General features: G+C 40.4%; 1 protein-coding gene across 6 annotated transcripts in view; it reads left to right on the top strand.

Annotated features, from left to right (window-relative positions):
* Positions 1-5,339: 5,339 nt before the first annotated feature.
* PLEKHA1 (pleckstrin homology domain containing A1) overlaps positions 5,340-21,622 on the top strand; it is a 35,424-nt gene continuing 19,141 nt past the window's right edge. For 4 of the 6 annotated variants that reach the window (XM_082222809.1, XM_082222807.1, XM_082222808.1 and 1 more), the window contains exons 1-4: positions 5,481-5,649; positions 17,093-17,253; positions 19,320-19,376; positions 21,054-21,099. In XM_082222809.1, coding sequence (XP_082078935.1) covers positions 17,113-17,253; positions 19,320-19,376; positions 21,054-21,099 — 244 coding nt within the window. In that variant the 5' untranslated portion in view covers positions 5,481-5,649; positions 17,093-17,112. The other 2 variants (XM_082222805.1, XM_082222806.1) reach the window with 2 other exon arrangements.

Genomic DNA, 21,622 nt, shown 5'->3' on the forward strand with positions numbered 1-21,622 from the left:
GCCCCACTGAACACAATGGGATTTATTTCTGAATGAACATTTATAGGATCGCACCATTTAAAGTATAAAATTGTGGGCGGGGGGGCATATCCTTCACAACTGCTGGGGTAAACCACACCCCTTGTCTATCACCAAAATAACACTGGTAAACTGAACCATTCATTACTTCATTTTCTACATGAATCACCTTCACTGAGTCATATTTGTTGCGAAAGCCAGGTGGATTTTTTATAAACTTGTCAGTGTGTACTCAGATTACAATTACAACCTTATAAAGTTGATATCATAGGTAAGAACATGGCCATTTATTTAAATGTATTGCTCCTTATTTTTCAGAGGCATGTTAAGTGCCTTATAGGTTGCTTTTAATGTGGAATTTAAGAACTACCTTGTACTAACGTAGCAGATTTTTTAAAGTTTCCTTTGTTTAAAACAAATTGCATTTGTTCTTTTTCCCCACTTCATTTTTGTTGTTGTTGTTCCCCATCAATTTCAAAGGGACAGCCACTCAATATTTGGCTGCCTGCAACTTTAGTGTTTCTCATCCAAAGGACATGAGCTTTGCAGGTATCCTAATACCATTCCATGGCACAAGTCCTGTCAAATACATGAATGATGATGATGATGATAATAATAATAATAATAATAATAATAATAATAATAATAATAATAATAGAACATCACAGTTTTGTGTAACGGAGAGTTGACACTTACTGCAGTGCTAAATTATTTGTTCTTTGAACCATTTTCACCTTCTATGCTGTTCTAATCTCCGGAGATGTACAGCAAAAGACTGTACACACATCAGAACCTTTTAGTATTAACAGCAGTTTTTTAAACATTGGTTGGATCATGTCCAAAGGTCATAAAATAGAATGTGCAAGTATACAGAGGAGTTGTGTTGCTGGTCACTAACTAAACCAAAAGCAAGATTTTATTGGAGCCATAATATTTGATATTCCGAACTTAGAAATGGAAAGCGTAATGTTGGTGGTCAACAAAAGAAGTTTAAAGACTTCTCAAGGCAAATCTAAAAAAATGTAGTATAAACATCAACAATTGGGAAACATTTGCCTGCGAGTGCGCCAATTGGAGAACAGTCTTTACCAAAGGTGTCATGGGCTTTGAACTCAGGACGCAAGGGAGAAACGTGCTAAGAGGAAGGCACACTTGACCAACCCTCACCATGATCAACTCCTGCCCGGAAACCAATGTCCCCACTGCGGAAAGACATGTGGATCCAGAATTGGCCTCCACAGTCACTTACGGACTCATTGCTAAAACCATGTTTATGGAAGACAATCTTACTCGGCTATGAGTGATTGCCAAATAAAAAGAAGAAGATGATTTGATGGTTGTGGTACTGGAAAAGTAAACACACTTTTCTGTTTCCCAAAATACTGTTGTTTCAGGGTTAGGGAAGTGGTAATGTTGCTACAAAAGAAACACTGTCTTGTAGGCAACCCCCAAACTGCAGGCAACCTGACCAATGGGATATAAATGCACAAGTATCAGGCTCTGAATTGACTGCGCCCTTTGAGGGAACTTCTGAGCTGAAAGAAAGAATGGCCATAAGCAGAACTTCACTGACATGGCTATGATAAAATGACTCAAGGAAATGTCATTGTTTGAAAAGAATGGACCTGGGGAAGCCCTTTACCTGTAATGACATGGCAACGCTCCTCCCATCCAAAACAAATAACATGGCTAAGCTGAAGGTCACAGTTGCTTGTGTGCGGATAAGCTACTATGTATACTCTTCCTACCGGAATCGTACTGTATAGAATAATAAACATTTCCGAACAACAGGAAAGGAACAAAGGGAATACAAAATTCAAAAGAACAAAAAAGTTACCAGACGAACGTCTATGTTATGGAGGAAGGAAGTGCAGTGGTGTTAGTTTATGCTTTTATCCAGTGCTTTTTTTCTATAAAAAAGTGTTTAGGGGTACTCTCATTTTCCTATTTATATTGAAATACTGCCCCTCAATGAGGCCAAACCTAGATTCACAAAATGTTTAGGGGTATGCGTCCACCTGCATCCTCCCTGAAAAAAAGCACTGCTAAATGTGCTCCTCAGATGCATGTTGCAGCAACAGTGAATAAGCTGCTATTATTTCCTACCCCTGGTGGTACATGACACCACAAAAGTAAACAAGAGCTCCCAAGAACTGGCTAGCCTATGGGATCGAGTCAGTGCTTTGAGGCCCAAAAGAAAAGAATGAGGTGGCAAGTGAGTGGGTGAGAGTAGGAGTCATGTGAGCTAGAAGGAAAGCAGCAAGATGAGAAGCAAGTTGTGTGTGGGGGGGAGACAAATGATTGATTTCTGTCTGAATCCAAGTCTGCAGCTTTGGGCGAAGTAAGGCCGTCTTGGGGTGTTAACGCTGCAAAGCCCTCCATCGCAGACTCAGGTTGTATATATGTGTAAATAAACTATATATATATCACAAAGACTTCCTAATTCCAAAAGGAACACAAACTCTGGGTAAAAGCCTGGAACCCCTGGAATCTCACCCCGCTTGGAGATAGGGGTGGTGTGCAACAGTATTAACATTTGTAGCTGCCCTGCAGGCTCACCTGAAGGCAAATCTGTCTTGTCACAAGCTTGAATATATTTATGTCTCAGCATAAACATAGAGCGTTTCACCAGTTTCTGCGTCAGGCTCTCTGTAATTATATTTGCAAATGTTGCAAAGGACCCAATAGGCCTACAGTGATATTCTAAAAGTAACCAAGCTGCATCACTGGAACTTCCCACGGTACTGTATATTAAAAACAGCCAGTTGCTTAGGTCCCATCACATTCCTTAGATGCAGAATCACAAAAATGAAAACTGTGAGAGGGCTCAAAGGTACTCTCAGGGTGCAATCCTATGGCCCCTGGAGGATGGGGTGGAGGACCACAGGAGCCACAGAATAGAGATGTCAGGGGCTCAGTCGCTGAACCCTTTGAAGCTCTGCTGAAACCAGTGTTGGAAGTTCTGATGTCAGAAGGGTAAAAAAACCACACACAACCCTCATTCCATGGGCATGCCAAGAAGCAGCTTAGATGCAAAGGTCTCCCAGTCCCTTGACACAGTCCCAAATTAGGGGGAAAATTAGACACAGTTGTGTGCATATCTAAGTTTCTCCTTCCACGTGTTTCCAATGATACATAAAGTTGGGGGGGTTAAATATTTGTCATCTCCCTTCCCCCCACCATGGGCATAGCCAGGATTTTTGTTAGGGGGACAGGCCTTTTGTTGGGGGGGGGGGAGGCAGAACCTCAGTTTGCCATGTATTTTTATTGCTTTAGATGGGGGCAGCTGCCCCCCTGGCTACGTCCATGCCCCCACCATAGGGTTGAAGCCTACAGCTTCAATCCAAAACACACTTAGTAGAAATCTCAGTAAGACTTGCTTCTAAGTAAACATGTCCAGTAAATGTTGTAAATGTGTGAAATGAGGGAGGCAGCCCAGGCATCCTCAACAGAAACAGAACAGTCCATTCAAATCAAGTCAAATGGGAGTATTTCACAAAATGTGCACAGAAGGAATCAAAGATCAGCAGCCACGATGGTAGCTGCCAAGACATTATCAGGCACTCTTTAGGAATCAGGATGGTGCCTTGTCAAACTTGAGTTATATGTAATCAAACTATGAAAGAGTACTGCATTCTCCATTGTGTAAATTATACAATGCAAGTTTTGCTGGCACACGACAGACATTGTGGGTGAAAGTTTCATCACTTCTTCATGAATCATGATACACTATTAGATGGTGTGACTCTGGGACTTTTACTGAAAGATAATTTAAAACATTTGAATAATTGTGAATGCATGAAAAGCTGCTTTCTCACAGAGAAAGGAGCAAGCTCTATGACCCTTCATGGGTTTGGTAGAAAATGTTGCCATGGTAATTGCAAACCATTGTTCACAGCTGACTTCAGCATTCATTGTTGCATTCTGATTACAGCTTTTGTTTCATTATGAAGTGTGATTACTGAAAGCCTCCTTACAACAAAGATGTATTTTCATGCAAGAGCTGAGTATAGAAGAGGCCTTTTAGAAATCCCACCCCCCTGGTTTTAAGCCTGAAAAGGTGGTGGAGGGAGCCCTACTGCACAGTGGGCAATATTAAATATTCCAAAGGAAGCAAAATTAAAATTGATTGTTGTAAAAGTGGTTTTATGACACCATTGGAAAGAACAATTATTGGTCTCTCAAAGTTTTATGAGGTAATGCCTGAATTTACTAGACTTCTGACTTAAAACACAGAACAAAGGAGAGCTTTTAAAATTATATTTACTCAGACTTCTCTGCAGTTATGAACTTGTTTAAACATTGATACATTTTATTGCATCAGCTTATGCAAGAGAGCATGCAGACTCCTACCCTAATGTAATTTGGCCTAATAAATGAAAGCACTGCAACCACATGGTATCTTCTGTCCTTTGACCAACACAGTGTGCTTTGAAACATGCTCAGCAACAGTTAAAAATCTATCAGTTTTTATGGTTCAGTTTTTATGCACTGAACTGCAAACAATGTTTATACAATCTTTGTATCGGAATCAGGAATAATGGATAAATCCCAGTTATTTGATGTCAGACCTCCTATATCCCATGATTACAAAGCCTGTTATGGCTGGCACAAAATATTTATCTGATTTAGTTATGTTAGTCAATATAATGACCAATATTATCTTATCTTAGTTAATGAACATGTATGTAAGGGGGATAATTATTTACTAAATTTAATTCCTACCTTTTCTCCATGGAGAGCAAGGTAGTGTACATGGTCAACACAGTCTAATAATTTATTTTATTTAAAAGAATCCTAAGCCACCTGCAAAAAAGGAGAAGCAAAGTGGTGCACATGCTGCAAAAAATGAATAAATCCAATCCATATTAAATCTAAACCCAAAAACCTGACAGTTAAAATAATAAAACAGGAAGAGCGAGATAAAGCTATTTGTATTGCATTTCTATCCTTGTGACCCATTCCACTCGCTCTCAAGACTCCACGCCTCGTTTTATTTGCAGTTTACTTTTCTTTCAATGGAGCCCAGTTACACCAATTGGCACTCTCCGCTCCCATTATTTTCTATGGACCTTCAGAGAGCTCCCATTGTCCCCAACGGGGACATTCCTGCAGTTCGTTTCAGTACTTCCCTCCCCCGACCCTAGTGAATACATGACAGGTCCGAGCCTGTAGCCTGAGTTCCGCGGAACGAGGAATACAAATCCCAGCATGCAACGGGCTCCGAAGCGATCGCGCGACGCGGGGGCAGGCGCTGGGAAGACTACATTTCCCATGATGCCTCTCGGCAAGAGAAAGCCGGGCTTTCGAAGCTCCCTTATGGAGCACGGCCTTCTTGGGACCTGTAGTCCTTCACCGACTTCAACCCCCACCCCCATCCCAAGCTCTGGCGGCGGGAACTTGGCGCATGCGCCCTGGGCTCGCGAGAGCAGGCAGTTCCTGTAGCTCACACTGAGGTAACTAATAAAGTTTCTCCTCTGAGGAGGGAAGGAGAAGAGAGAGCGAAGGGGGAGAAAAAGAGCTCCAGCGCCGAGAGGAAAAGAGGGCGGGACCGCGCCGGGGAGCGGCTGGTCCGGCTTCGTAGGGCGCTCTGCGTTCGGGGGGCTCTCGCAGGAATTTCCGCGGATTTGAGTGAGTACCGGCCGCCTGAGGGAGAGAGCAGGGCCGAGGGAGGAAGAAGCGGGGTATTAAAAACACGCACAAACGCCCCACTTCCCCGCTTAATGCCGCCGCCGGCTGAAAGGGGTCTCGCCTCGCCTGAGGAAGGGAGCCCGGCGGCGAGGCGGCCTCTGTGGGGGAAGGTAGGGGGCCGCCTCGCCGCCGGGAGACGCCTCGGAGCAGGTCGGCGGCTGTGAGGCGAATGACGGAGGCTTGGCCCGGCGAGGGGGCTGGGGGCTGGGGCTGCTCTGGTGGTTCGTTGAGGTGAGCAGAGTGAGGGTTAAACAGGTTCCGGGGCGGAAGGTGCAGGTCTGAGGGGAGATGGGAGGGGGCGTGGGAGCCCACTGGCCACGGCGAGGCAGCCTTTGCAGAGCCTGGAAGAGGCGGCTGTGGGCTGGCAAGGCGGCATGTCCTCCTCCTCCCAGGGCCAGGTGCTTGTTGCCCCTCTGCAGGCGAAGCTCCTTCCTGGCTGTCGTGGTGGACCTTTGGCCTCCCGAGAGAAGGGAGCTCGGTGGTGGCGGCGGCTGCTAAGCTCTCAAGGTGGCTTTGGGGTCTGCCAGGGGCAGCGCGCCCTCTTGAATGTTGAGGGTTGGGGTCGCGCTCCCTATCCGCAGGCAGGGATATCCCGCCGGGTGCTTTAAGTAATTGGTAAATAAGAATGCTGCGGGGCAGCGTCGCGGGGTCGTTACAGTGCCTTCATCCCCTAGAAGCGTTTGGTTGGCTACTACTGTATGTGCAGTAGGGTCTGCTGGGATAGCCCAGTGGTTAGAGCGTGAGACTCTTAATCTCGGGGTTCAGGCCCCACGTTGGGCAAAATGATTTCTGCATTGCGGGGGGGGGGGGGGTTGGACCAGAGGACTCTAGTGGTCCCTCCCAATTCTACAATTGTATGTTTCTGATTCTGTTTTTATGATCTTATGATCCAGAAAGGGCTCCTCTTGGTAGATATTTCTTTCTTTGTTTGTTTTTGGGGTGGGAAGTGTGGGTGGGGAGAGCAGCTGGCCTAGTTGCTGTGCCCTAGGAACTGCAAAGGGGACAGGATATGCTGTGTGTCGTTTGTATGTAGCATTGGATGTGCTCATGTTGAAACTGGCATGCTGAGGAGCTGAAGGATTGGTGTCATGAGGGCGTTTGATTACCTCTTTGAAATGGATTTTCAGGAAAGGCTGCCCTCTGCTTTTGCTTAGCTCTGCAGCATGTAGCATTTTCTCTTAAATGCCTGCCTACTCTTTGACTAGGACTCCCAAAGTGACTTTTTACCCTGGGGAAAACTTGGCAGCTCATGGTATAATTAACCTGGTAAGTGTTTGAGACTATGCAACATCCCCAGCGGTCAGGGGTTGATCTTGTTACCAAGTAATTTTTGTTACTTCAGTATTCTGAGTGTGACGCTGTGGAGACTCAGATCTTATCGGTCTCGAGAATTATAGAGTGATTTGGGTTGTGGTTGAATGCTGTGCTTTTGTAAAGGATGGGTGCATGAATGCTGACAAATGTTTTCAGTGGGTTTGCGGAGTTATGCCTTTGTGTATGATGCAAACTGGAATTTTGAAGCAGCAGCTTAAAGGCAATTAGAAGAGATACTTTAATTAAAACCTTATTTGCTTTAAGTGTTGTATTTCCTTTTTGATGACTTCAAAAGCCTGCTAATACTGGGATTTCTAGCTTCATTAATATCTGTAAAGGGTTCAAAGTTCCTTATCTAGCAGTTTTGGTTTGCCAAACTTTATTTTCACTTTATCATCACAGGATAGTAATGCTTTCTGAGAAATTTGGAGATGTATATATTTTCTGTGTGCATTTATAATTCACTCTTTACAATAGTCTCAGGATGGAGAATACACATACACTAAAACCAACAATTAATAATATAAGCTAAACAGAAACTTATAACATGGGTATATTACATGGGGAGGTTTGTACATAGATATTCCTGAAGTATCTTCTTCAAAGAAAGTGTTAATGTAATTATTGACATTTTGACTTTTGGGGGGGCAGGGGGAGGGGGATGGATTGAGAATATTCTCCAGCCGTTGATGTGCTGGAATATGCATATCTGGGGTATCTAGATTGATAAGGAAAAGGGACCCCTGACCATTAGGTCCAGTCGTGACTGACTCTGGGGTTGCTGCGCTCATCTCGTTTTATTGGCCAGGAGAGCCGGCGTACAGCTTCCGGGTCATGTGGCCAGCATGACTAAGCCGCTTCTGGTGAACCAGAGCAGCGCACGGAAATGCTGTTTACCTTCGTGCCAGAGCGGTACCTATTTATCTACTTGCACTTTGACGTGCTTTTGAACTGCTAGGTTGGCAGGAGCAGGGACTGAGCAATGGGAGCTCACCCCGTCGCAGGGATTCGAACCGCCGACCTTCTGATTGGCAAGTCCTAGGCTCTGGTTTAACCCACAGCGCCACCTGCATTCCTTATCTAGATTGATACAGATTGATAGGCCTAACTTGCAATATATGTCTATGCCAGTGGCCAATCCCCCTCTTGTGCCGTTTGATGGTTGAGTTGGAATTAGTAGCATTCTCACATTCTGAAATAGCATAACTTAATAAGAGTACAGATAACCACAATAAAAAAATACATTTACAACTGCTCTCATATATAGGCTCTAGAATCAATGAGGCATTTTCTAGTCTTCAGGAGGTTATGTAGTCATTAACATTTATAATGCAGTCTATGCAATCACCTATTTTAAGTGCCTAATATCAACATAACACGCTGTGTCAGTGTGGGAATCCCCTTTCAGTCTGAGGACCATAGTTTGTTCTTAGCAACCATCTGGAGGTCAGATGCTAATGCCGGGCATGGCCGGGGCAAAGTGGGCATGGCAGTGAATGTAACGTTTACCTTTGTACAGCCTGCTAGTTTCTACACACATTCCCCTCTCCAATTATTAGAGTTCATGGGCACATTGTGAGACAAAAACACTAAAGGAAGATATGAAGCAGGGCCAGTGAGGAGTGTGGTTGGGAAGGAAGTGTGGCTTGGGGAGAATCCCAAGGGCTAGAGGGCCTTATCTGCCTCCTGAGAACGAGGTTCCCCACTCCTGCATAATATTGTACCAGTTATTAAGTACTGTATACATATTTTTTATGTATGTGTTATACTCAGTGCTTTTTTTCTAAAAAAATGTTTAGGGGTACTCTCATTTTCCTACTCATATTGAAATACTGCCCCTCAATGAGGCCAAACTTAGATTCACAGAAAAAAGCACTGGTTATACTGAGAAGAATTTAAAATGTGGCAAAATTGCTTAGTTGCCAAACCAGATGTTAAGCTGATGTGGAGGGAGCTACTAACATGAATGCAACTTTTTCTTATATGAATTGCTTTCCATTTAAGCTAGTGATTTCCAGAGATAGTATTTTGACCATCAAAGATATAATTCACAGGGGTATGTAAGGTCCATATTTTGTTCATGCAACTTGTTGAAGTAGTAGAAATTGTGTCCCTGCTGCAAGGAAGTTCATGAAGTTTTGCAACTTGCAGAAGTAGGGCCTGTAGGCAACAATGTGTTAGTATGTAACAGTTGAAAGGGTATCTGTATTAATGGAATGATTAATTAATTGCTTCCTGGGGGAAAAGGTTCTTCTCCTAATACTTTCATTTCACATCCTCATCCATATTCACAGAATCAGTGAATGTATATTTCGCCAATCAATTAATAGTTGCAAAAGTTCTGTTTCCATCCCCTTTTCTTTCAGATGGTATGTTTGTACAAAACAACTCTTCAGTTGTTTCAGTAACTCAGTATTTCACTAAGATTGACAGAGTCTTCTCTAGTGTGCTTTAGTAAAGGCACTGCAGTTGGCCTTGCAGTGGGGACCAAATGATGAATGTAGTAATCAATATGTCTATGATCATGTGTGACATCTAATCTGGAAATCAGCAGCTTGGATAAAACACTAAAGGCTAGTTTTCACTATTTCATGCTTTGTGGTGTGATGGTGCAGTTGTTTCAGTGTTGAACCAGTGCTTCTCATAGGCATATGTTGGGCTACTGTGGGTACAGGATTTTGGACTAGATGGGCCACTGGCTTGATGCAACAGACTCTTCTTATGTTTCTGTGCATAAGTATGTTTTCTTCCCATTTAGTTGTCAACCCAGGAGATTTAGACAGTGCTTGTATGTATAGAGCTTTTGGCATGCTGCAGCAACTGTAGCTATGGTTTCTACTCAATTGCTATAAGGAGAAAGTGAATTTCTGTGGAGGACTATCCTGTAAAAGCACATCAAATAACCACCCAAGGAATTTATATACTTCATTACAAAGAATAGGACAGTGATGATGGAAAGATACAAAGGCTGTGACTGATACATAAATACTGGTATATATATATAGCACCTCCTCCCTTTATTGCTGAATTGCAGAAATAGTATTTAGATAAAAGGCCTTGTTCACAACACTTGTACTTAATTTTCACTTTTGCAGGAATGGACAATCCACATAATATTTTAATGTGTGAGCATCTTTCGGCCTGGAAATGAATTGGCAATCAGCGCTGCTGTTTTTTTGTTTGTTTTGAAAGGGGTTATGTGAATTCTAAATGGAGCTCCAGACAGTAATGTGGATGCTGCGGTCTGGACTAATTGAAATTTCAGTCTTTTTCAAAAGCAGCTCTATGTCAGAGTGCATAACAATAACCCAGTCTGGAAGTTATCAGAGCATGTTGATCAGCTAGCTGTAGTTGGAGATAGGCATTCCTAGTCACTGAGGCTACCTGAACATCCAGTGACAATGTTGGCTGTAGGAGTGCCCCCAAGCTATGGACCACCTCCTTCCAGGAAATTTCAAGCCAGTCCAGAACAGGTGGTCTCCCCATATGTAAGATTTGAGAAACTGGAACACATAAGTCTTATAAGGATTCAGCTTACTGGTCCACATGGTGCATACAACTAAAGTACAGAAGACTGGTTCCGACAGCCATCAGGTTCCAAGCATGCTGTCTTGTATATGACTATTTTCAGTGCAGGCAGAAATCCCATTATGGAGACAGTTATGCGATAAGGATTTCATTATGAACTGAATTATATGGTAGTTTGATTTTTATAAACCTGTACTTTACCATGCATTTCCTGCTATTGGAATATGAAACAGGGTTTCTTTTGTTTTAAAGGAAGGAAGTTAGTGTTGGTGCTTTTAAAAGTAGATATACTTCCTTAAGGAAGATGCAGAAACATCAGGGCTGTGTAGGTGTCTAATTTTTCAAAGACCAATATACAATCAAGGCATTTCATGGAGAGAGTAAGAATTTACAGTGGTTCTGACAGTTTAAGCTCCAGACAGCTTCAGAAAATTGTCGACTTGATGCATTTTCCTCAGGTCTAAAATAAATGTATTTGGCTAATCTATGTGAAATGCCTATTGTTTGAGGGAAATAGTTTAGTTCGTAATACTTAAAATCTATTTCTATAAGATACTAATGACTTTTCAGATTTGTCACGTTCCAATATGTTCTTCTTAATCTTCTGATTTAGTCTTCTGTTAGTTTAATTATTTTTAGTGTATTTTAATTTGTTTATTTGTTTTTATGTTGCTCATCATCTTGAGGATCCTTGTTGGGTAAAAAGGCAAGATATAAATGCCTTTGATGTATTGACAAGAATTAGAGTGGAAAAATTCCAAGCATTTGGATGACTAGGATCCTAAAAATTGGGGCTGATGTCTAGAGTGGCTGGGGAAACCCAGCCAGATGGGTGGGGTATAAATATATTATTATTATTCTTATTGAAATAGGGAGCATTTTCTCTCCTAAGATATTCAGGGCGTGACTTTTATGACAGAGATCCATTGGTAGCAGGTTCGATTTTATTGACACTGGGTGATATTTAGCTAGATAATGGATCAGAATAGGTGCATTGAAATCAATAGACTGAAGTTATTCATTTTGAACTCAGTGGGTCTTCTGTGGGTATGACTAATGTTGAATATTGTTCCACTCTAAAATGGTATTTTAAGCATTTGAAAACTAGGCATAGTGCATATCTTCAGAAGCTTATGTAGGCTAACGTCCATAGTTATTTAGCTTTTCCTTGTACTGTGTTCCCTTTGGACAGTTTTCATCTTTGCATCTCTTTAGCCTTTCGAATTCAAAATCCTTCTTGAATGTAGTGCCAAAAATCAAATGGTGTCTTTTAAACACAGGTTACAACCCCACACAGAGTTAAGTGTGCTCAAACCCGTCCCGTCCCCCCATGGGCACTTAATTCTGTATTGATACAGAAGTTGGACCAATGAAAAGTTCATTTAGACTTGTGAAGTGTGTCAGTTGCTTAGTCAATCTACTCATCTAGCGAAATGTTTTGTGAAGCCAAGAATGCTGCTATTTATGCAGTGAGCATTTTCTATTAGCATCACTATGTTTTCAGATAGCAAAGACAAAAGTGAATGGCCCTTGATCCGAAGCTACAGAAGTATGTGGTGTGATATATCTATATACCACATGCACACACACCCTTTGTCTATCTTCATTTAGAAACAGATGCCCGCTTGTCTGCTTTGTAACAACATTTAAAACTAACACCTGTTTTTAAAATAGTGGCTATGTGTTTCTTCACTAAATTGAAAACCAAGTGTGTGTTTAGACTATCCTTGTGGCTTCAAACAAAAGCCTAGTGAGAATTGTTTTTCCCTCTTTTATTACTGACACTTGCATAACCTAGTGATATATAATAATTAGTAGCTTGTCTTTATGGACATGCATTACAATACTAATAAAATAATTTTAAATATTTCATCACCATAAGACATGATTGCCCTATATTTGATCCATCAGGTGGTTAACCCTGGTTATAGTATTACTTAATATGCCTTTTGTGGTATGTTAGCTCCCTAGTGTATGTAGCATTGGACTTTTGTGTCATAGCATTGTATTGTATTTAGTTTGCTTCCCACTAAGCAGGACTTTGAGTTTTGCATCAAGCCAGTCTGGATCCAGAATAAATTATGCCAATTGAATTTGGATGTGTTTATTTACTGTGTTAATTTTAGTTTACAGAATTCAGTTTGTCAGACAGTTTGAAATTATTTGAACAGTACTGGGTGTGCACGGGCCAAAGTGTTATGGAAATGGAAAACAGCCTACTTTGGGATGGGTTGTGATGGGAGGTAGATTAAATGTTGAAAATCACTTAACTTTTCATCTGTCTTTTTGTGAAACCAAAGGAGTGGTTGGAAGAGCAGTGAACATAGATGAGCTGGTGTTGTGGCTTTTGGTTTGTTTGTTTTTTGGACTCGTTGCTGAAAGCTTGAATTCTGTTCTTCCAACCTTTCCAAGAGTGCTCAGATCCAGAAGTGCACTTTTGATGTTAATATACTTGCATATACTGTGTTGGCCCTCAAAAGTTAAGTGGCAGGAATGTAGCTTCTGCAAAAGATTAGCAATAATTCCAGACTCAGCTCTTTGTGATAGAAATCATGCTACAGTTATTACTCCTCCTAGTTCTTATCAGCTTGGGAGGGTAATGTGCATTTTGCTTTGCATCTTCCTTAGAAGTGGCCAAGCAGGAAGCACATTGTGACTCATAACTGTCTTGAACATTGGCAGAAGGTGATAATATAGTAGCAGAAGGGATAAAAACTAATTTTGAATTTAAAAACTAAAGCAGATTCTTAAAAAAAACAACCAAGTAAGTAAAAGCCTTGCTAAACAGAAGTGAGGAACCTATGGCCATTCAGATATTCTTCTGGAAAATATCCTCCAGTATCTTACCAGGATCATTCACAGGGTGATCTTTAAGAGAACTTATAGAATTTAGTTACCTGACTTTTGCAATTTGTTCAGCTCTCAGATTATGAATCTTAACGACTTTTCAAGGATATATAGTGCTCATTTCATGGAGGAAAAAATTCTTAGCTCAGTAATTTCTTGAAAGTTCTACACATAGTAAATTCACATGTTTTCTCAGAAGTCTACTGTTCTTTGTTGCTGCTAGATAATGTGCATTAACCATTAAATACTTAGGATTTTAGCATTAGCTTTCAGTTAGTGATAGCCCTTAAAATCCTTAAATGTGTATTGAAAACTAAATAGAAATCTAAGTTTATGTAACTTAGATGTGCTGCGGAATTATATGACTAAACATTTTTTAGTTATGTTCCTAGGTTGTGTTTGTTTTGTTACGTTATAGCCGCCACTTTACATGCATTCTTATTAAGAAAATGTATGACGTATAACATGGGAAATTTGGTTTAAATCAGGTCTTTTTTAAAAAAAATTGGCTGTTCTTAAGACTGAAGTTCTTCTAACTTCCCATATCTTGTGTATGGGATATACAGTCAAATCTCAGCTCCCGGACCTCTCCATTTTGGAACGCTTTGGCTCCTGAACACCGAAAACCTGGAAGTAAATGCGCCAGTTTCCAAACATCTGTCACAGCTTCCGCTTGAGTGCAGGAAGATCTTGAAGCCAATTGGAAGCTGTGCCACGGTTGTCGAACATTTTGGAAGCCAAACAGACTTCTGAAATGGATTATGTTCGACAACCAAGGTTTTGACTGTACTTCCTAGTTAGCACATTAATACTGAGCCCTTGAGATCTATGTAACTATGTTTTGGTTTCAGTAAATGGCAAGCAGAAGAAACTTGACTATGCTGTTGTGAGGGCTGGATAAATCTGGGATATCTGGTAATTACATACACCACCCAAAATAAGGCCGTAGAAGTCTGGCCCTGAGTAATAAAATAAAAACTAACTTTTTTCTGGGCCACAAAGCTATAGATTTTATACAGAGAATATTAGCTAGTATATGACCCTGGCTAATTTGACAGAATTCCCAAATGTAGGTATAATGCCTTGCTTCATATTGGAGTGAAAATAAAACTAGCTCAAATTTTTGGCTGCTTAGATGTGGTATAGGTAGTAAAGGAAACCTGTCAGATATTAACTTTAGAATCTAATGGCTGAATATGTGTCCATACTTGTTTTGTCCTAGAAAATCTGGAGTATGCAAAGTATTTGTTGGTTATCCTTATACCAATACGCTCTCTTTCTTTCTCTTCCTGCTTGTTCTCAATAACATTGTTTCTGTCTATGGCTCCAAGGCATTGTGGTGAAATATTGTAACATGTTCTGACAAATGGTATAATTATAACTCCACAGTCCACTGCATTCAGGAATGAGTGGTGTTAAGACATCTCAAAAGTTTAAATATAGTTCATATTGTCTGTGAGATTATATATCCTCATTTGCATCATTGTTTAAATATTTTTATTAACTTGCTACATGTATACTTTCTCACTTTTAAAGAAATGATACAAGAGCTTAGTAATGAGTTATTAAATCAAAATACAATTGGCATGAACACACACTTAAAATGGATACCATCTTTCATGAAATATTTCAGGCAATATAAACATTTTGTATTTGGACTGAGAGCCATACATTTTTGTAGAGCCAAATGTGGAGAGCAGTGTTAGAAACTCAGATATATAATCTAATTGTCATAAACCAAGGTTACGGTTGCCACAATGGAATGTCTCAGCACCTTTTATTTTTGCAATAGAGATTAATACAATTATGATTATTGATTTCTATACCGTTTTATATTTTAAAGAACAAATCTCAAAGCGGTTTACAGCACATTAAAGCATCAGATAAAACAATTCAGAATAAAACAAATTGAAGCTTCAAGGAAAATATTTCAGATCGTTCTGTAAGTGACATTTTGATTTCCCCAGTTGCCAGCCTGGCATCCAGAGATCTCCACGTGGTTGGAATTGGATCTGTACCCGTCACAAAATACACCTGGGGCTTGGCTAATTTCTAACACTGGTGGAGAGTTGCATTGCCCTAATTTGTGGTGCCCTTAGGCTGTTGAGATTTACTCTGTTTTTTAGTTTATCAACAAGCTTAATAGAAGTGCCAGTTGTCTGTATCAACTAGGATAACATGTGGAGAGATCCATTGTGGCCAAATCTACAGTATGTTTGCCTTAAGCATCAGTCATTTGCTTGAAAGCAAGTTGTACCAAGACTTGCCCAATTAAGTCTGTGTGGTTTTTTTTATTTATTACATTTATATACCATCTTTTTCTTTGCAGGAGCTCAAGGTGGTGTACATGGTTCTCCTCTCCATTTCACCCTCACAACAAACCTGTGAGGTAGCTTAGACTAAGGGATGGTGGCTGGCCCAAGGTCAACCAGTCAGTTTCATGGCTGTGTGGGGGTTTGAACCATGGTCTTCCAGGTCATAGCCCAACACTTAGATTGAGCCTATAATATTCTTTATAATATTGTAACAGTTATTTTTTTTAAAAAATGCTGTATCTGTGCCAGAAGGGCTCACTTAACACAATTATGCTTAATTGAAAGCTTAGAGGATAAGAAGGCCAAACAAACAATAATTAAAAGTAATCAAGCCTTCAAATATGTTACCCTCATTTCCTTATCCCTAATTCACCTGTTCCACCTCTTCCTTCCTCTCCAGTATTATTTATTTATTAGTATTCATCCCCTTTGTATGAGGTTTAAAAGTCCAAAAAATAATAAACATAAATTGAATATAGAAACTTTATATAACACTCACATGCAACACATTGCCGGTGAACCAAATCTGCAACTGCTCTTGTGGAAAAGGTTTAAACCCCAGCATATTTTTTGAAAGAATGATTTAGCACAATTATATCTTAATAATTAATATATTCTAGAAACTGAATAAATCCACTATTGTTGTTTTATATACCTTGGTTGAAAGGGTCTTGGTAGCACTTGAAGCATGCAATTCTAATTATGTGAAGACTGTAAGTTTTAACATTATTCAGGCTTCTGAGTGTAATACCGTATTGGCCTGAATATAAGCCTCACTTTCCCCCCCAAAATCTTGACCAGGAAAAGTTAAAGTGTGGCTAATATTCGTGACCTTATGGTATGCAGCCAGGAGCACTGGGCAAAGAGCACCAGAAGCGCGGCAAAGGGGCGACTGCCCTGTGCATAGTCCCCCATCCTCTCCCTAAGGCCAGGAAGGGAGGGAGCGAGGAAGCGGAAAGGCAGCCAGCAGTGCAGTGCAGCCCCCCCCCCCCGGCCAGGAGCAGCGAGGAATGGAGCAGCTTATATTCGGGTATTTTTTATTTTTTTTCTCTCCCCCCCCCAATCAATTTTAAAGGTGTGGCTTATATTCAGGTAGAGCTTATATTCAGGCCAGTATGGAAATATTCTCAAGTATCACATCTATTTTGGAATCTCTTGCTGTGCTCTCATGAAAAACAGTGTTTGGGGCAATGTTTAGTGAATCACAATGTTATTTTGTTTTTTTATAAAGTTCAGTGAGGATTCCCCGCCGCTTGCTTATTTAAGTATCACCTTTTCCTAAAATAAGCTATGAAAGTATGTTAGATGAAACTAGTAATGAAACAGTATTGATTAAGTGCAGCTAGTAAAGCAAACATTTGCTACTCTTTGTTTTGCAGTGTAATGTCCAAATTCAGAAATGCCTTATGTGGATCGTCAAAATCGTATTTGTGGTTTTCTAGACATTGAAGAAAATGAAAATAGTGGAAAGTTTTTGCGGAGATACTTCATATTGGACACAAGAGAAGATAATTTGGTATGGTACATGGATAATCCACAGGTAAAAACATTTCAGGATACTTTTAAATGTGTGTGCTTTTTAATAATATGAGACTGAATTGAGCTGGAAGATTTCAAGGGAAAATTCTGCAAGTATTGACTTGCCTTTCAACTTTGTGCAGATACATATTCTGTTAAATTCTCATTTTGCCCTGTGATTCCATCTTCATGGGTCAAATGATTTACCATTTGAAATTTGGATACCTTGGGCTACAGTCCTAGACACATTTGTTTGAAGATAAAACTGAGACCCAAATAATTGAGGTGTGAAGACTGTGACTGAATGCTGATGGTCAGCAGGTGGCAGGTTCTGGGCTAAATTTGTACCTGAGGTTTGTCATCCAGTCCACGGTTGACATCCAAGAGACAAAAGGTGGAATGGGAAGTAGACTTGTTTATAGATCTTGGCAAGCATTTCAGTGGTGGTGCTTTGGCCACCCAACCCCAACTTCCTTTTCAGAGTGGCTCTTGGGCAGTTGTTTGACTAGGTTTATAGGCTGTACAGTGGTACCTCGGGTTACAGACGCTTCAGGTTACAGACTCCGCTAACCCAGAAATAGTACCTTGGGTTAAGAACTTTGCTTCAAGATGAGAACAGAAATCGTGCGGTGGCGGTGCAGCGGCAGCCCCCATTAGCTAAAATGGTACCTCAGGTTAAGAACAGTTTCAGGTTAAGAACGGACCTCCAGAACAAATTAAGTTCTTAACCCAAGGTACCACTGTAATCTAGAAAAGAAAGACAACTTTGTTGGTATTGTCAGGATTTTCACACTTCTAGTTTTCAACTTCAAACTTACTTGAAAATAAAGAATTGGCTGGCTCAGTGCCAGATGGTGTCTGGGTGAAAACAAAGGAAGTTTACTTGGTTACTTAGGTACATTTGACATGTGTCAATTTAAGGGCTGAGCCATTGTGCCAATTTTGTAAGAATCTTTGGATTTTACTGGATTCAATCAGAATGAAAGAGTTATTAACCATATTGAGCCCCATGAGAAAACTCATGGAAATCAGTGGAGCACTTCTGCAAAAGATGCAAAATACCATTTGGTCCTAAATTTGAGACACCTGATTTATGTGGCAACAGTACTTCGATTTGGGTGTGTGTTAGTGTGTATATGAATCACAGCACCTGAAATCCATTGTAATAATCAAGAGCCAGTCAGAGACTAGTTTTACTAAGGCTAAGCCTTTAAACTGATGCTAGCAAGCTGTTTTAGTGTAGGAGTTTATTTTAAAATAACGAAACACAATTGTAGCAGCATTCTGTTACACAGAAGGTGCTGCTGGGCTGGATAATTATGTTATAGAGATTTCTACCCCACCCTTCAGACAGGTTGCCAGGATTATTTTCAAATTAGAGAAATTAGCAAAATCTAGAAAGGGTAAAAGCATCAGCCAGAAGAAAAACCTGCTTAAATTAAAAATAAAATAAGCTAAAATATAGGAGGAGGTGGAATGTTCAGATTCATGAAACAAGGGCAATTAAGGAAGTTGTTTCCAAAAACAAGCAGGATTAAGCTGGCTGGCGTAATTGGGTATAACACAGAGGGAAGAATGAAAAAGCAATTGCAATTACTAGTTCTTAGAATATTTTGTTCTATGTGGATTTCAAGCTTTTGAACAAAGCCTCAGAGCTTTTCTGAAAGCTGTATTTGGTGTGCATGTCTACTTGCTAGTAGGCCTAGGCGATGTATCAATACATCGTCCAGGATTGGTTTGAGGACCAGAACATGATGGTGCCTTCACCCAGCAGTATATCATGGGTGGAACTTGCCTGCCGCCCAGCTCCTTACCTTCCTTCTCCAGCTGCCTCTTTCGTCCTGTGCTGACAGTGGTAGGAGCGGTGGCGGTTTCACCCCAGCACCTCATGGGATGGGGCCAATGCTCCTCCCTCCGTGTTGGAGGGAGATCTTTCTAATAAAGATCAAATAGATAAGAACATGTTAGAAAAATATTCTATCTTTTGAATGGTTTTTTTTTTTAATGTGATGGTTTGAAAATTTGGGCATATATTGTCTTAATTGATACCACTGCACAATAAAATAAAAACTATTTTCTTGACTACAGAACCTTCCCTCTGGATCTCCGCCAGTTGGAGCCATTAAACTTACCTACATTTCAAAGGTATGTATGTGTTCCTCTAAAGATTGAATTTCCAAATTCATAACACACTTTGAAAGGAATTGAGATGTGAGTAACTTCTTTAAGATGTAGCTAGTAAATATGTGTTTTGATTTTGGCTATTGTTTCTGAGAACATTGGAAAGGAAGAATGCAAAGTCAGAATTCTGAAACTAGTTGCAGTCCTTTATGCTCACAATAATTTTTATTACTACAAATCAACATTTTATCTGATAGGGTAGTGTTTGTACACGTGCATGTGTCATGTTGAGCCCATTTTTATTTATGGTTTCTGAACAAGCCAATAAACCCCTGTTTATAGTTGGCTTGTTTTGGTGAACCATAGTAAAAACTACATGGGTTTTCAAGATATTGATGTACTGCCAATCAGTTGTTCTAAAGTCTGCTGCTGCTTTTCTCCTTGCAGCCACTCCAGAGGAGAGTGGAGTCCATGAGCCTATGAGTCTTAGGCTCATTCATGTAGGACTAGGTCATAGGTAAAGGTAAAGGTACCCCTGCCCGTACGGGCCAGTCTTGACAGACTCTGGGGTTTGTGCGCCCATCTCACATCTATTGGCCGTGGGCCAGCGCTGTCCGAAGACACTTCCGGGTCACGTGGCCAGCGTGACAACGCTGCTCTGGCGAGCCAGAGCCGCACATGGAACGCCGTTTACCTTCCCGCTGGTAAGCGGTACCTATTTATCTACTTGCCCCCGGAGGTGCTTTCGAACTGCTAGGTTAGCAGGCGCTGGGACTGAACGACGGGAGCGCACCCCGCCGCAGGGATTCGAACCGCCGACCTTTCGATCGGCAAGCCCTAGGCGCTGAGGCTTTTACCCACAGCGCCACCTGCGTCCCCATGGACTAGGTCATAGTTTATTGTTAATGTCTGAATTCAGCCACAGTATTTTCTCTGAAAGTAAATAATGTAGATGAAAGCTTCTTAAATTGTCTCCTGGAGTATGAGTGAAACTAGTGTGATGGGAAGAGAATACAGAGTGTGTGGACAGCTTTGATATAATTGTGTTTTGAGTATTTGTATCCCACAGTCAGACTATTTATAATCTTATTTACTTTGGGGGTGGGGTTTTTCATGTTTATATCTGTGCCTTATGTGGGCTTGTTAATTTGTTTATTATTATATTTTCATGTTTATTGTATAAACTGCTCTTTGATTTTTATGAAGAGTGGTATGCAAATGAAATAATAATAAATGTCATTTTTTTCAGTCATATCAGTAAGCCCACAAAATTACTTGCCTGCAAAGTTTTTTACTAGCCTGCTAAGGAAGCAGAAGAAAGGAAGTCCTATGCTTGGTGGGCAGCATGGCAACACAGGCTACTAGCCTCTTTGCCGTTCAGTAAAGAAAATTCCCCCCCCCCCCAATCTGCCATGGTAGGATTGATATGTTAAAGTAAAGAATAAGTTCAGTTTGGATAATATTACATGTGTTTCCATTCTTTGCAGGCCCCACCCTTTGCATGTTACCTTTACCACAGAAATACTCCATTTCTAGTCCTTTGTAGAGATGACATAGCTCACTGGTGTTTTATGTGGATCTGTGTACTAGTGTAATGTGTGTTTGTAATCAACACACAAATCAAGGTGTATTGTAAGGAATTTTTATGTTGTACATGATAATTTTTATTATGGTAATGCATATAACTGTCATTTTTTTTAGGTTAGTGATGCAACTAAACTGAGGCCAAAGGCAGAATTCTGCTTTGGTAAGTTGTAGTAGACTGCATAAATGTTGTTGTTGTTAACTGCAATCAGGATATGTTCTGCCCATTTCTTATCAAATACAAGTGGAAATATCTATTTGGAATTCAAGTTAATTCATTTTAAAGGTTTCCTTCTAATTTAAAGAAGAAAATTTATTCCTTTTTATAGATTAGATATTGGCAGTATCTAAATTAGCAAAATTGTTGATCATACAGCAACAAGTGGCAGTTACCAATGGTATATTTAATAATTGGATAATTAAAACATTATTTCTGTATTTGTTTTGACAAAATTAATCAACACTTTATATGTTTATTTATTTTTACCCCTTTCTCATGTTGTGGACCATTATATACACTGGACTTTATACAGCAAAAACAGAAAGAACGAGAGTCATGTTTTTAATACACATCGGTATTAACAATGCCTGCTAATTTGTTATTTGCAGTGAGTTTAACATGCATCTGGTGATTAAGCAAAGCCTAGATGGCCATGTTAGCATATGCAACAAATTATAAGAATGGC

This window comes from Podarcis vaucheri (assembly GCF_965113315.1).
Source record: "Podarcis vaucheri genome assembly, chromosome: 5".
NCBI classification, from domain to species: Eukaryota; Metazoa; Chordata; class Lepidosauria; order Squamata; family Lacertidae; genus Podarcis; species Podarcis vaucheri.